The sequence below is a fragment of the Ptychodera flava genome, chromosome 5, assembly GCF_041260155.1.
Source record: "Ptychodera flava strain L36383 chromosome 5, AS_Pfla_20210202, whole genome shotgun sequence".
NCBI classification, from domain to species: Eukaryota; Metazoa; Hemichordata; class Enteropneusta; family Ptychoderidae; genus Ptychodera; species Ptychodera flava.
In genome coordinates, this window is record NC_091932.1 from 21,823,343 (window position 1) to 21,836,231 (window position 12,889).

The 12,889-nt window shown below is 37.6% G+C and overlaps 1 protein-coding gene across 4 annotated transcripts in view; it reads left to right on the forward strand.

Annotated features, from left to right (window-relative positions):
• Positions 1-218: 218 nt before the first annotated feature.
• The window catches only part of LOC139133255 (uncharacterized), a 42,111-nt gene continuing 29,440 nt past the window's right edge, over positions 219-12,889 (forward strand). For 3 of the 4 annotated variants that reach the window (XM_070699768.1, XM_070699769.1, XM_070699771.1), the window contains exons 1-2: positions 233-320; positions 2,058-2,232. In XM_070699768.1, the coding sequence (XP_070555869.1) occupies positions 2,125-2,232 (108 nt within the window). In that variant the 5' untranslated portion in view covers positions 233-320; positions 2,058-2,124. Of the gene's footprint in view, positions 321-2,057; positions 2,233-12,889 lie in introns of all 4 variants that reach the window. The other variant, XM_070699770.1, reaches the window with a different exon arrangement.

Below are 12,889 nucleotides of genomic sequence, written 5' to 3' on the forward strand. Positions count from 1 at the left end.
AAATTAAAATAGACAAAGTGTGATTGCATCCAAGAACTACACAGGGATATAAACGAGAATGATACCAGTATCTGAAAAAAGGAAAAAGCAACAACGTCAATTTCTTTCAAGCTTTGGACACAATTGCATCTGATAATTATACGTAGAGAGAATGCCAAATATGAGATATTGGTGGACTCGTATCAGGTCAATCTATTGGCCGGTCTTATCAATTTCTTGTTTTGCAAAAACCGTCTTATCTAATGTTTGTCGTTATGTTGGGTGCCATGTTGTGAAAGACGCAACGATATTTTTTGCAATTGCGTACCATACACAAACAGGTAAGAATATGACATTTTTATTATTTCCCGGATTCTGGAGTACAGTTTCTGTCTTCTTTATGTGGAGACTGTTTATACTTTCAGAGGTTAATGCGATATCAATTTTTGTCGGTATGTGTATCCAAATCAACTCGAAAACAGGCCAGATACAGACTGACTACGAAAAACATATAGCTGCGTTCATGAAATTCTTTTTAAAAATTATTTCTCCTTTGTAACTTTCTTTTCCGAAAATATTCTTGTCCCACGTTATCAGAATAGAGCAAGAATTAAGTTTTCTCTTAGAGACTTTCACGATCACGGTTTCATACATGCGTATTTGGTATGAAGGTATGGATGTCAACGATGTATCCTTTGCGTTTATTTGATCTTGTTTAAGGATAACGCAAAGTTAAAATAGACTATCTAGGCACAGAAGATCCTAATATCAAAAGATTTTTTTTGAAAGATTCACTGCTATGACCTCAGAAAATAAACGTCCACAATGATATATGAAAATGCTTTTTATTTCAGGCATTAGATCAAGATAAAATGGCGTTCGCTTATTCAATTAACCAATTATCCTCTCTCAAAATTTACTGAATTCTTAATTTTCGTTGAAAACTATGTCCATTCCAACCAAATTGATATACTTTGTCGTTTTGGCTCGCGATTGACATAGCCACACAAACGATCGCATTATCTTAAGTTGAGGTCAGGACCTTAACTTAAATAACCTGAACAAATGTGAACCTTCGTCGAATTTCCCATGGTTGGGTACCTCTTGCCCTGTGTAGGGATGACGTCAGTTGACGAATCATGTGTCTGCGAATACTTCGTCTCACATGCGAATATCGATATGACAGTACAATGATATCAAGCAAGGGAAAGAACAAGGCATTTGCAGTTTGCGTGTTCTTCTACAGTTCTTTTATGAGATTAACAGACAAAATAATTATGTGAATTTAGAGCTTGGCCTTTGTTTCTTGTCTGGGGCCGAATTCTTTGATTTGACAATCGCTTATAAATGAATACTCATTCCGTAGCCGTTATGTTACTGTGCCAGACTAGACAGTGTGCATTGTCTTATGAATTCACAGGTGCTGAGTAGTCGACTGGTGTTATCACAAAGTAGTGCAAATTGTAACCTGTCATGGAAAATAGAGGAACTTTAACATCTGTTTAGGTTATCTAAGACTTAGTATGTAATCTGCTGCTACCTCTTTCGGAAATTACAAAAAAAATGAATCGCGCTTGAACTACAATAATACATAAACTGTAGGTACATAATGAAAATGCGAAACAAATCAGCGATAGAATGAAATTTTGTCATTGATGGATCTAAAAAAGTGACAAAATATAATCCGATGGTTGAAAAAAAAATATGGGAATAATAAATGCCCATATTTATTGTCCAACTTGAAGACATGTTCTTTGATACAGGAGACAGAAAAAAATTGGTTTTAAAGTATTAATTTTTGCTTGATATAGTTTGTTTGTCTACTGATATTTTCGGAAGAATTTCGCTGGTATCCCTCACCATATGCAACAGTTATTCATATTATGCAAACTTTGAAGTCCTCAAAATTATTGTGTTGGATAGTGTAACTGAACAGACTGTGTGTCTTTGTGACGAAGAAACTCCATCTCGCATTTAAAAATGCCAACGATTTATGATATCGATGGCACTAAACGAACTTTACATTGTGGCACAGTTGCACTAAATTTCCCATTTTTTATTCACTATTACGTCGTCAGGAACTAATACGGCATATTCAGAATCGACATATTCCAAAAGTTTTCTTGTCGATTTGGGGAAAAAAGAATGGATATATTGGTGAAAATTCTATTCACCGTTATTTTGTGCAACCAACTCGGTACTGGTGCCCACGCTGAAGATGCCAGTGCAAGCAGCGGCGTAGGAAGACATACGGTGGGTTTACGTCACTTATTATTATCCGGAAGTCAGTCACTCCTTGGTAAATTTCGACATAAAAATCGGAAACACGTTCCATGCATATAAAACTTGATATGACGAACGTGAAATAATATGAAAAAAGAAAAAACAGAGAAGCAATCACTGGAATTATAATCAATCCTGTGATTTGCTCTCTATGATGTTACGCATGCTCAGTAGCGAGAGACATTGCTAGAAATACCAAAACATACGTGAGTCTAAACGGTTGCGCCTTCACCTATGATTAAATTGTCACTCCCTTAGCCTTTAACACTATCATTACCTCTACCACTCCCTGACTCATTAACTCTTTTCATGGTTTTTGGCATCTGCATAAAAGAAGAAAATCATAAACACATATAATTCTACGGATTTTAAGAAAATTGTAACACAACTTGAATATGAAGCAGATGCGAATTTGTTTTGGAAAATGACGGATCGCATGTGTGTCTGTGCCAGTGAGGGCGCAATGAGAATATAACGATTGATATATTTTTCTGTGACTGTCGAAGTTGTCTGTGTACGTATTTATGAAGTGAGGTTGGGGATGGATATTATAAGAGTGACTGAGAGAGAACAGAGACAGATGGGGTGAGTCTGACTGAATGAATCAGTTTAAGGCATTAGTGGAAAGACGAAACACTTAAAGAAACATAGACGGACAGATCGACTCAGAAATTGAAAAAGGATATTTCTTGACACATTTGATGATACCACGTGATATGATTCTGCGACTTGCTTTAGTTACGAAGCCTTCTGTTTATTTGCAAACTACTTGGACTGGAATGTACAGTTGCATAATTCTTTTGAAGTTCATAGAGAGATTCGTTAAATCCTTCAGTAAAATAATTTGGAGAGTGTTCACGGAATAATCACCTAATTGTTCATTGGCTCGCTTGCAAACAAATGAAGTGAAAGTCTCGACGTGTCGATATCGATTTTATACTCCTTTGTTGAACGCTCTGTTGTATAAAGAACGTTCAAGTAGAAACGTGATTCTGTTTAGCGCCTGGTGAAAACAAACCGACTCCTGACAACGAACCCTTGAAGGGATGATGTGACGCAATAGCGGAAAGGATGGATTAACTTGAATTCACCCTCTTGTGTAGGTCCCGTTTTAAAAATCTAGTCAACGGCGTTTGCCAATAACCTTTCGCTAAAGACAGAAGAGATTAATTGCTTTCGCTGAACGATATAGAGGGCGTAATGTGAAAAGTCTGACAATATTCGTCGGCTTGGAGGGTTATATCTTATTGGCACATTCTCATTATTTACAGCAACCTAAGCAGTCTGAAACTACAGTGTAGCCTAAGGGGCATTCTTACCTGTATGGGTGTTTGGAAATACTTCAATAGCAACTAAATTTACAAACCGATCTATCGGCGAAAAGCTTCTGAGAGCTTGAGTATTAGCCCTGAAATGTAAGATTTACACGAAGTGTAAACTTTACATATTTTTCGTGTACCCCCATTTCGTGTCGGCCACATGGACTATTTACCGAAGCGTTCGGTGGTTTGTTAACTTCAGGTACTGAGGTCTGTTTTCTGCACGCTTCATCTTAACCCACTCTATTTTTTCTCGACCTTCTATGATAATGATGTAAGTCATCATCAGCATTGCCATTGAGGAATTCCATCCCTCCAGGTTCCAAAGGCATTCTCACGTGTTTTTTTCCACTGAAAAGAAGCAAAAACAAGAATTAAAGCTGCAAGCAGCGTTGGCGGGGCCCAAGCGGTGAACATGGTTGAAAAATCTTGCAATAATGATATTATGTGCAAAATTCGAGCTTGAAAAAGTAGGATTTTGTACATCATCTAATAGTTACTGTACGTTTCACTTGGAATTTAATATTTTACGGAAAATCCAATATGGCGGCCAAACCACGAGACCGATCAAAACCTTGTTTCACAAACTTGAACCACATCACTTTAAAGATGGTATATGCAAAATTTCAGTCAATTCGATGTTTGTTCGGGAGAAGAAGATTTTTAAAGATTAATCACGATTTTCGAAAATCAAATATGGCGGCCAAACCACGTGACCGATCAAAAGGCCTTTCGCAAACTTGAAAGAGATCACACTAAAGATGTTACATGTCAAATTTCAATCGAATCTGTGTATTGGTTCTGGAGTAGAAGATTTTTAAAGATTAAATCACGATTTTCGCAAAATCCAATATGGCGGCCAAACCATGTGACCGATCAAAACGCCTTTCGCAAACTTGAAAGAGATCACACTTAAGATGTTATATGTCAAATTTCAGTCGAATCGGTGTGTTGGTTTAGGAGAAGAAGATTTTTAAAGATTAAATGAGGATTTTCGCAAAAATCCAATATGGCGGCCAGACCACGTGACTGATTAAAACGCCTTTCGCAAACTTGAAAGAGATCACACTTAAGATGCTACATGTCAAATTTCAGTTGAATCGGTGTGTTTGTTCTGGAGAAGAAGATTTTTGAAGATTAAATCACGATTTTTGCAAAATCCAATATGGCGGCCAAACCACGTGACCGATCAAAATGCCTTTCGCAAACTTGAAAGAGATCACACTTAAGATGTTACATGTGAAATTTCAGTCAAATCGGTGTTTTGGTTCAGGAGAAGAAGATTTTTAAAGATTAAATGAGGATTTTCGCAAAAATCCAATATGGCGGCCAGACCACGTGACCGATTAAAACGCCTTTCGCAAACTTGAAAGAGATCACACTTAAGATGCTACATGTCAAATTTCAGTTGAATCGGTGTGTTCGTTCTGGAGAAGAAGATTTTTGAAGATTAAATCACGATTTTTGCAAAATCCAATATGGCGGCCAAACCACGTGACCGATCAAAACGCCTTTCGCAAACTTGAAAGAGATCACACTTAAGATGTTACATGTGAAATTTCAGTCCAATCGGTGTTTTGGTTCTGGAGAAGAAGATTTTTAAAGATTAAATCACGATTTTTGCAAAATCCAATATGGCGGCCAAGGTCACGTGACCGCATGCGATTTTATTAGCAAATTCTAAAGACCTTAGGCCATGCTTGCTATACAAAAAATTTCAAATCTACTAGACCCCTGGGTCTTCTGGAGAAGCCATTTTTAGGTTTTTGGAAAATCCAATATGGCCGCCAGGTCACGTGACCAATCGAAATTTGTATACCCAGGTGCACGAGATCTCATAGGTACCTATTAGCCCTGCAAGTTTCAGAAGTTTGCGGTAAGCGGTGGTTGAGTTCTAGGTCGACAAAAAAAGAGCGGAAGGAGAAGAAGAAGAAGAAGTAGAAGAAAGTTGAACTCCTATAAAACCAATAGGGGCCCAGCCGGTCGGCTTGGGCCCCTAATAACACTCTACATCGACGTGGTTATATCATAGACAGTCGAGAAAGACTGTTGATGGTTATATAACAGAACTTTCAATAAAGAAGTCTATAGCAAAAACAAGAATAACACTCTACATCGACGTTGGTTATATCATAGACAGTCGAGAAAGACTGTCGATGGTTATGTAACAGAACTTTCAATAAAGAAGTCTATATGCAGAGAATTACAAAAAGCATTACGCAACTGTACCTTCAAGCATTGCATGCATGTTCACGTGTCACTAAGAATTGATAAACAAACAGACTTTATCCTCTGAATTCAGAAGACTCGAATGTTCGGATGTATAAATTTAAACTTTGCTTCAATTTAGCACAACCGTCGACCGAAACGAGCCCAGCTCGACAAAAAACCCCGATACAAAAGATGGAAGTAAACTAGCAGTCGTGTTTGTTGATTTGAAGTTGATGTTCGAGTTTGTATACGCGCCATGATTACAAAAATCGAGCAAATATATCGGCAAGTCATCGCCCGGCTCATCTGAGTTATTATTAACAGGTGTTGGTAGTTGAGTCTTACATATGGCGATAGCCAAGAAATATCGGCGGAATATTTAGGGCCCAAGCCAGCCGGCTGGGCCCCTATTGGTTTTATAGGAGTTCAACTTTCTTCTTCTACTTCTTCTTCTTCTTCCGCTCTTTTTTTGTCGACCTAGAACTCAACCACCGCTTACCGCAAACTTCTGAAACTTGCAGGGCTAATAGGTACCTATGAGATCTCGTGCACCTGGGTATACAAATTTCGATTGGTCACGTGACCTGGCGGCCATATTGGATTTTCCAAAAACCTAAAAATGGCCTCTCCAGAAGACCCAGGGGTCTAGTCGATTTGAAATTTTTTGTATAGCAAGCATGGCCTAAGATCTTAAGAATTTGCCAATAAAATCGCATGCGGTCACATGACCTTGGCCGCCATATTGGATTTTGCAAAAATCGTGATTTAATCTTTAAAAATCTTCTTCTCCAGAACCAACACACCGATTCAACTGAAATTTCACATGTAACATCTTAAGTGTGATCTCTTTCAAGTTTGCGAAAGGCGTTTTGATCGGTCACGTGGTTTGGCCACCATATTGGATTTTGCAAAAATCGTGATTTAATCTTCAAAAATCTTCTTCTCCAGAACAAACACACCGATTCAACTGAAATTTGACATGTAACATCTTAAGTGTGATATCTTTCAAGTTTGCGAAAGGCGTTTTAATCGGTCAAGTGGTCTGGCCGCCATATTGGATTTTTGCGAAAATCGTGATTTAATCTTTAAAAATCTTCTTCTCCAGAACCAACACACCGATTCGACTGAAATTTGACATATAACATCTTAAGTGTGATCTCTTTCAAGTTTGCGAAACGCGTTTTGATCGGTCACTTGGTCTGGCCGCCATATTGGATTTTGCGAAAAATCTGATTTAATTGTTGAAAATCTTCTTCTCCAGAACCAACACACCGATTCGACTGAAATTTGACATGTAACATCTTAAGTGTAATCTCTTTTGAGTTTGCGAAAGGCGTTTTGATCGGTCACATGGTTTGGCCGCCATATTGGATTTTGCGAAAATCGTGATTTAATCTTTAAAAATCTTCTACTCCAGAACCAATACACAGATTCGATTGAAATTTGACATGTAACATCTTTAGTGTGATCTCTTTCAAGTTTGCGAAAGGCCTTTTGATCGGTCACGTGGTTTGGCCGCCATATTGGATTTTTCGAAAATCGTGATTTAATCTTTAAAAATCTTCTTCTCCCGAACAAACATCGAATTGACTGAAATTTTGCATATACCATCTTTAAAGTGATGTGTTTCAAGTTTGTGAAATAGGTTTTGATCGGTCTCGTGGTTTGGCCGCCATATTGGATTTTCCGTAAAATATTAATTCCAAGTGAAACGTACAGTAACTATTAGATGATGTTCAAAATCCTACTTTTTGAAGCTCGAATTTTGCACATAATATCATTATTGCAAGATTTTTCAACATGTTCACTGCTTGGGCCCCGCCAACGCTGCTTGCAGCTTTAATTTATAATTGTTTTTGATGATCAAAACAAAAGGTACTGTTGGCAACTGCCCAAGGAAAGATATTCATCGATGCGTTTGCTTGACTGTGTCTCGTCGTCCACCCTGGGTTGTTTAATAAAACAGCATGGCACATTTTATCTTTTCCTTCCGATACTTATTGTGCCGCTATAGCGTTTTCAGTGCACCGCAAAGCAAAGCATTAGGCTGAAATCAATTTGAGTCTGCGCAAATCACAGGTCAAGTGAGTTATTGGCGTTCCTTATATTCGCGGCAGTCGAAATATGACTTGAATGGGGAACATACTAAGGGATGTAAAATGTGACATCAATTTTGATAGCTGTTACAAAGTTCAAAGTATCCTGGGGCGAGTACTCTGCATGGTTTCCCGATGCCAAACCATTTCATTTCTGTTGAAAGTACATATTAGCTGCAAAGGTCAAACTGCATTGAACACACATTCCTGACTGATGTTTCGTTTTCTGGAAATGGTGGTATTTTCAACTCTGAACAAATGATGAAAATAAAATGGTGAGAACAAAACTTTCAAGAAGTAATTATGTTATCACAACTTTAGATTTAATTCAAAATATGATATAAACGTGCGTACATACTCAAGAACCTCGGAAAAATTATTTCACAACCATTTTCATCTAAAATATAGCAAAAGCATTGCACAGAACAACAGCGCTATTGAAAATGTAGTATTTTTAAATAAATGATTGTATTTCATTACACTTCGAGTGATCTCAGGTCTTGGTACAAACTTTAAAACACTGAAATTTCGCCAAAGTATATTCCTTTGTAGTAAATCAACATTGCGCATATCTAGAGAATGATATGAACCAAATCACTGACCATCGTTTTTTTTTGATGGGTGAAAAGTACTCCCGCCAAATGTGCAGAGAAAACGATAAAAGTTTTAGCGGCTTGAATATTGAGTTTTTATAAATATATGATTGGCTGGAAACTGGTTTTTTTGGTCTCGTGTCTTAAGTACTAAACGTTTTTGTACCGAATCTGTTAAAATATAATGAAATCGACAGGTGGCCAAAATATAAAATAAATCCTGACAGTGTAGGTTGAAAAGCTACCATTTTCTTCAATTCGGGCATGCCTGGTACAGGAGAACCGTGCCTCAACATACTTAAGAATTGTCACAACGATTACGTAATCATGATGTGTGACGACATGCAAACTTTCAAAACAAAGTGTCCCTAGAAACGATGGCTGACGTTGATTTCCGTACTGTTTTGATCAGTGGATCCATGCAATGTGGGCGAAAGGGGTTGTATTACCTTCAAATGGCAGAGATCAAGATTGACATATACTGGGATACCTGTGGAGTTTATCTATTTCAAAAACACATGCAGATTTGCAAATTCATTTTATCATATCTTTCCAACCAGGTACCCCACAGTTTTCACCCACATGCCAACTGGGAACTATTCATACGTTTTCGACATAATTTCGTTGCTATAGTCTAAAGAGATTTCCATCGACAATCGTAATGGAAAAAAAAAAACAATTCGGCGACGATAATTACTCCACCAGAAACTACTATCAATAGATATCGATTTAAAGTATTTGATATGCACACGGTATGTTCAGTTTCAGTGTATCATTTTCATTTGCAGCAAAGTATATGTTAATGAAAGGCCTCTTACTTGCATATGGATTTACGTATTTGAAATTCAGTTCATTTTATAAGACCGCGCCCTGATGCCTGGTCGTTGAAAGAGCGATTTAAGCATTAATTAAACTGCGGCGCGACAATTAAAACTGGTGCCACAAGTTGGTATAATTTTGAAAACAAGTAAAACCATTTGGTGGTTCACTTTGCTGACGTCATAGCTAAAGTACAGTTCAACCGCCGACGAAAATGCAAACAGAACTAAAATTCCCTCGAAAGAATGACAAATAGTAGAGTTCGCAAAGAAATTGTACATTGTATCTATAATTTTTCCCAACAATCATATATATTAGAGTCCTAACAAAGGGTTGTGTGCCCAAGGACAGGTAGCTATTTGTCTTACATCAGGAGGGCGTTCCCCGTTTTGGTTATAATGTTTTTTTAGGTGCCCAAGTCCAAGCTTGGGCACCTATTGTTTCGTTGGAATTTTTCTTTCTTCTTCTTGTGTCATTTTTTTGCCAGCCTAGAACTTGAATACCGCCTATGCTAAACATTTCAAACTTGGTACAATGATGGGGACCAATGAGAAGTGGTGCACCTGACCTTGAATTTGTAATTAGTCATGTGACCTGGCTACAATTTTGAAATGAAAATGTTTTTTACTGTCCCATTTCCATAAAATTTGACCGATCCAAAATCTTTTCGCAAACTTTATAGGCAATACTACCTAGATGCTATATATGAAATTTCAAGGAAATTGACCTGGCGGTTTTTGAGAAGAAGATTTTTAAAGTATTATTTTTCTGATTTTTCAATGACCTTTGACCTCTCCTATACTTCTGCAGCTAAGCTATATCGATGGCTTATTCTGGCCTATGTAAGAGTCATATCTAATTCTGGGCAATCCAATAGAGCCTGAGGTCTGATTTTTGGTATATAGGGATAACCACGGAAAACAATTTTTTTAATAAAATGTCACATGACTTCCATGACCTTTGACCTCAAACATACATATATGTCCGTAACTCAGTAACCACAAGAGCTACATCATTCATTTTTGGCATGATGGGAGACCTTATGATGACACATCATGCACCTCATTAAATATGCACATATCTAATTCTGAGCCAGCCAATAGAGCTAGAGGTCTGATTTTTGGTATATAGGCATAACTTAGCAATACAATTTTTTTGACAAAACGTCATGTGACCTTCATGACCTTTGACCTTGAATATACGTATATGTCCATAACTCAGTAACCACAAGTGCTACACCCTTCATATTTGGTATGATGGGAGACCTTATGACACCATATCCTGTACCTCATTAATTATGTGCATATCTAATTCTAAGCCTGTCAATAGAGCTAGAGGTCTGATTTTCGGTATATAGGCATAACTTAGCAATACATTTTTTTTGACAAAACGTCATGTGACCTTCATGACCTTTGACCTTGAATATACGTATATGTCAATAACTCAGTAACCACAAGTGCTACAGCCTTCATATTTGGTATGATGGGAGACCTTATGACACCATATCCTGTACCTCATTAATTATGTGCATATCTAATTCTGAGCAAGCCAATAGAGCTAGAGGTCTGATTTTGGTATATAGGCATAACTTAGCAATACAATTTTTTTGACAAAATATCACGTGACCTCGATGACCTTTGACCTTGAATATACATATATGTCCATAACTCAGTAACCACAAGTGCTACAGCCTTCATATTTGGTATGATGGGAGACCTTATGACACCACATCCTGTACCTCATTAATTATGCGCATATCTAATTCTGAGCCAGCCAATAGAGCTAAAGGTCTGATTTTTGGTATATAGGGATTACTTAGCAATACAATTTTTTTGACAAAATGTCATGTGACCTCGATGACCTTTGACCTTGAATATACGTATATGTCCATAACTCAGTAACCACAAGTGCTACACCCTTCATATTTGGTATGATGGGACACCTTATGACACCACATCCTGTTCCTCATTAATTATGCGCATATCTAATTCTGAGCCAGCCAATAGAGCTAGAGGTCTGATTTTTGGTATATAGGGATAACTTAGCATTACAATTTTTTTGACAAAATATTACGTGACCTCGGTGACCTTTGACCTTGAATATACGTATATGTCCATAACTCAGTAACCACAAGTGCTACACCCTTCATATTTTGTATGATGGGAGACCTTATGGTACCATATGTCATGCCTCATTAAATATGCACATATCTAATTTTTGGCAAGCTAACAGAGCTAGAGGTCTGATTTTTGGTATATAGGGATAACTATTGGATACTATTTTTTTTCACAAATGTCAAGTGACCTCTATGACCATTGACCTCAAATATACATTAATGTCCATAACTCGGTAACCACAAGTACTTCATCCTTCATATTTGTTATGATGGGAGACCTTATGACGGCACATCATAAACCTCATTAAATATGCACATATCTAATTCTGGGAAAAACAATACAGCTAGAGGTCTGATTTTTGGTATATGGGGAAAAGTATGGGATACAATTTTTTTTCACAAAATGTCACATGACCTAATTGACCTCCAGAACCAACACACCGATTGAACTGAAATTTTACTCATATCATCCTTAGAGTGATCTCTTTGAAGTTTGCGAAAGACGTTTCGATCGGTCACGCGATCTGGCCGCCATATTGGATTTTCGAAAAATACCAATTTAATCTTCAAAAATCTACTTTTCCAAAACGAAACCACCGATTGAGTCGACATTTTACTCATGTCATCCTTGAAGTGATACATGACGAGTACTATAAGATAAAATCTTTTCTCAAATACCCGATTTCAAGGTTAGTTTTTGTGTGTATATGTCATATTAGGCTTGGGCACCGCCAACGCTGCTTGCAGCTTCAATTATTACATGCTTTTCTTACATAGTTTTCACTCCAAACTTCGAGGTTCCTTTGCACATTATAATAATTATTATGCACCTACTGCCGTAACCTATGGGAGTTTGACCGTCCAATAACTTTCCGTATTTTGTATAGTACGCGGAGTCCCGAATACGGGAGACGCGCGACGCGCCTGTTGGGGTTTGTAGCAATTTTATTTCAACAATCGCGCGCGTTCCACTCATATCGCGCGTGCCGCATCCCTCAAAATTTACCATAGAATTAGTTTATACGGACGATTAATGGAGGGAGGTGTATAAGAATAGGGTTATACACAAAATACGGCCCTGTATGGACTCGGGCTCAGTGAGTGACGTATTGGACTCGCCTTCGGCTCGTCCAATACGTCACTCACTGAGCCCTCGTCCATACAGGGCCGTATTTTGTGAATAACCCTATATTATATGCTTTATTTACATGATAGGCGACAATCAGTCAAGAATGCATATACTTTTATCGTCAATTGATATATCTGAATCACAGTTGCGTTGTTTATCGATTTTTCATGCATAATTTTCTAAAAACCATATTTCCTATGGAAAACATGTAGTTTGTTTCTTTTAAATGTCAAGTTGAAAATAGTTCCAGGTAACTTTCAGACAAATGAAGAATATGCGGCCCACGTCGTCAACCACGTACCACTTAAATCCTATCAAGCACGCGACGTGCGATGTATGCGGCA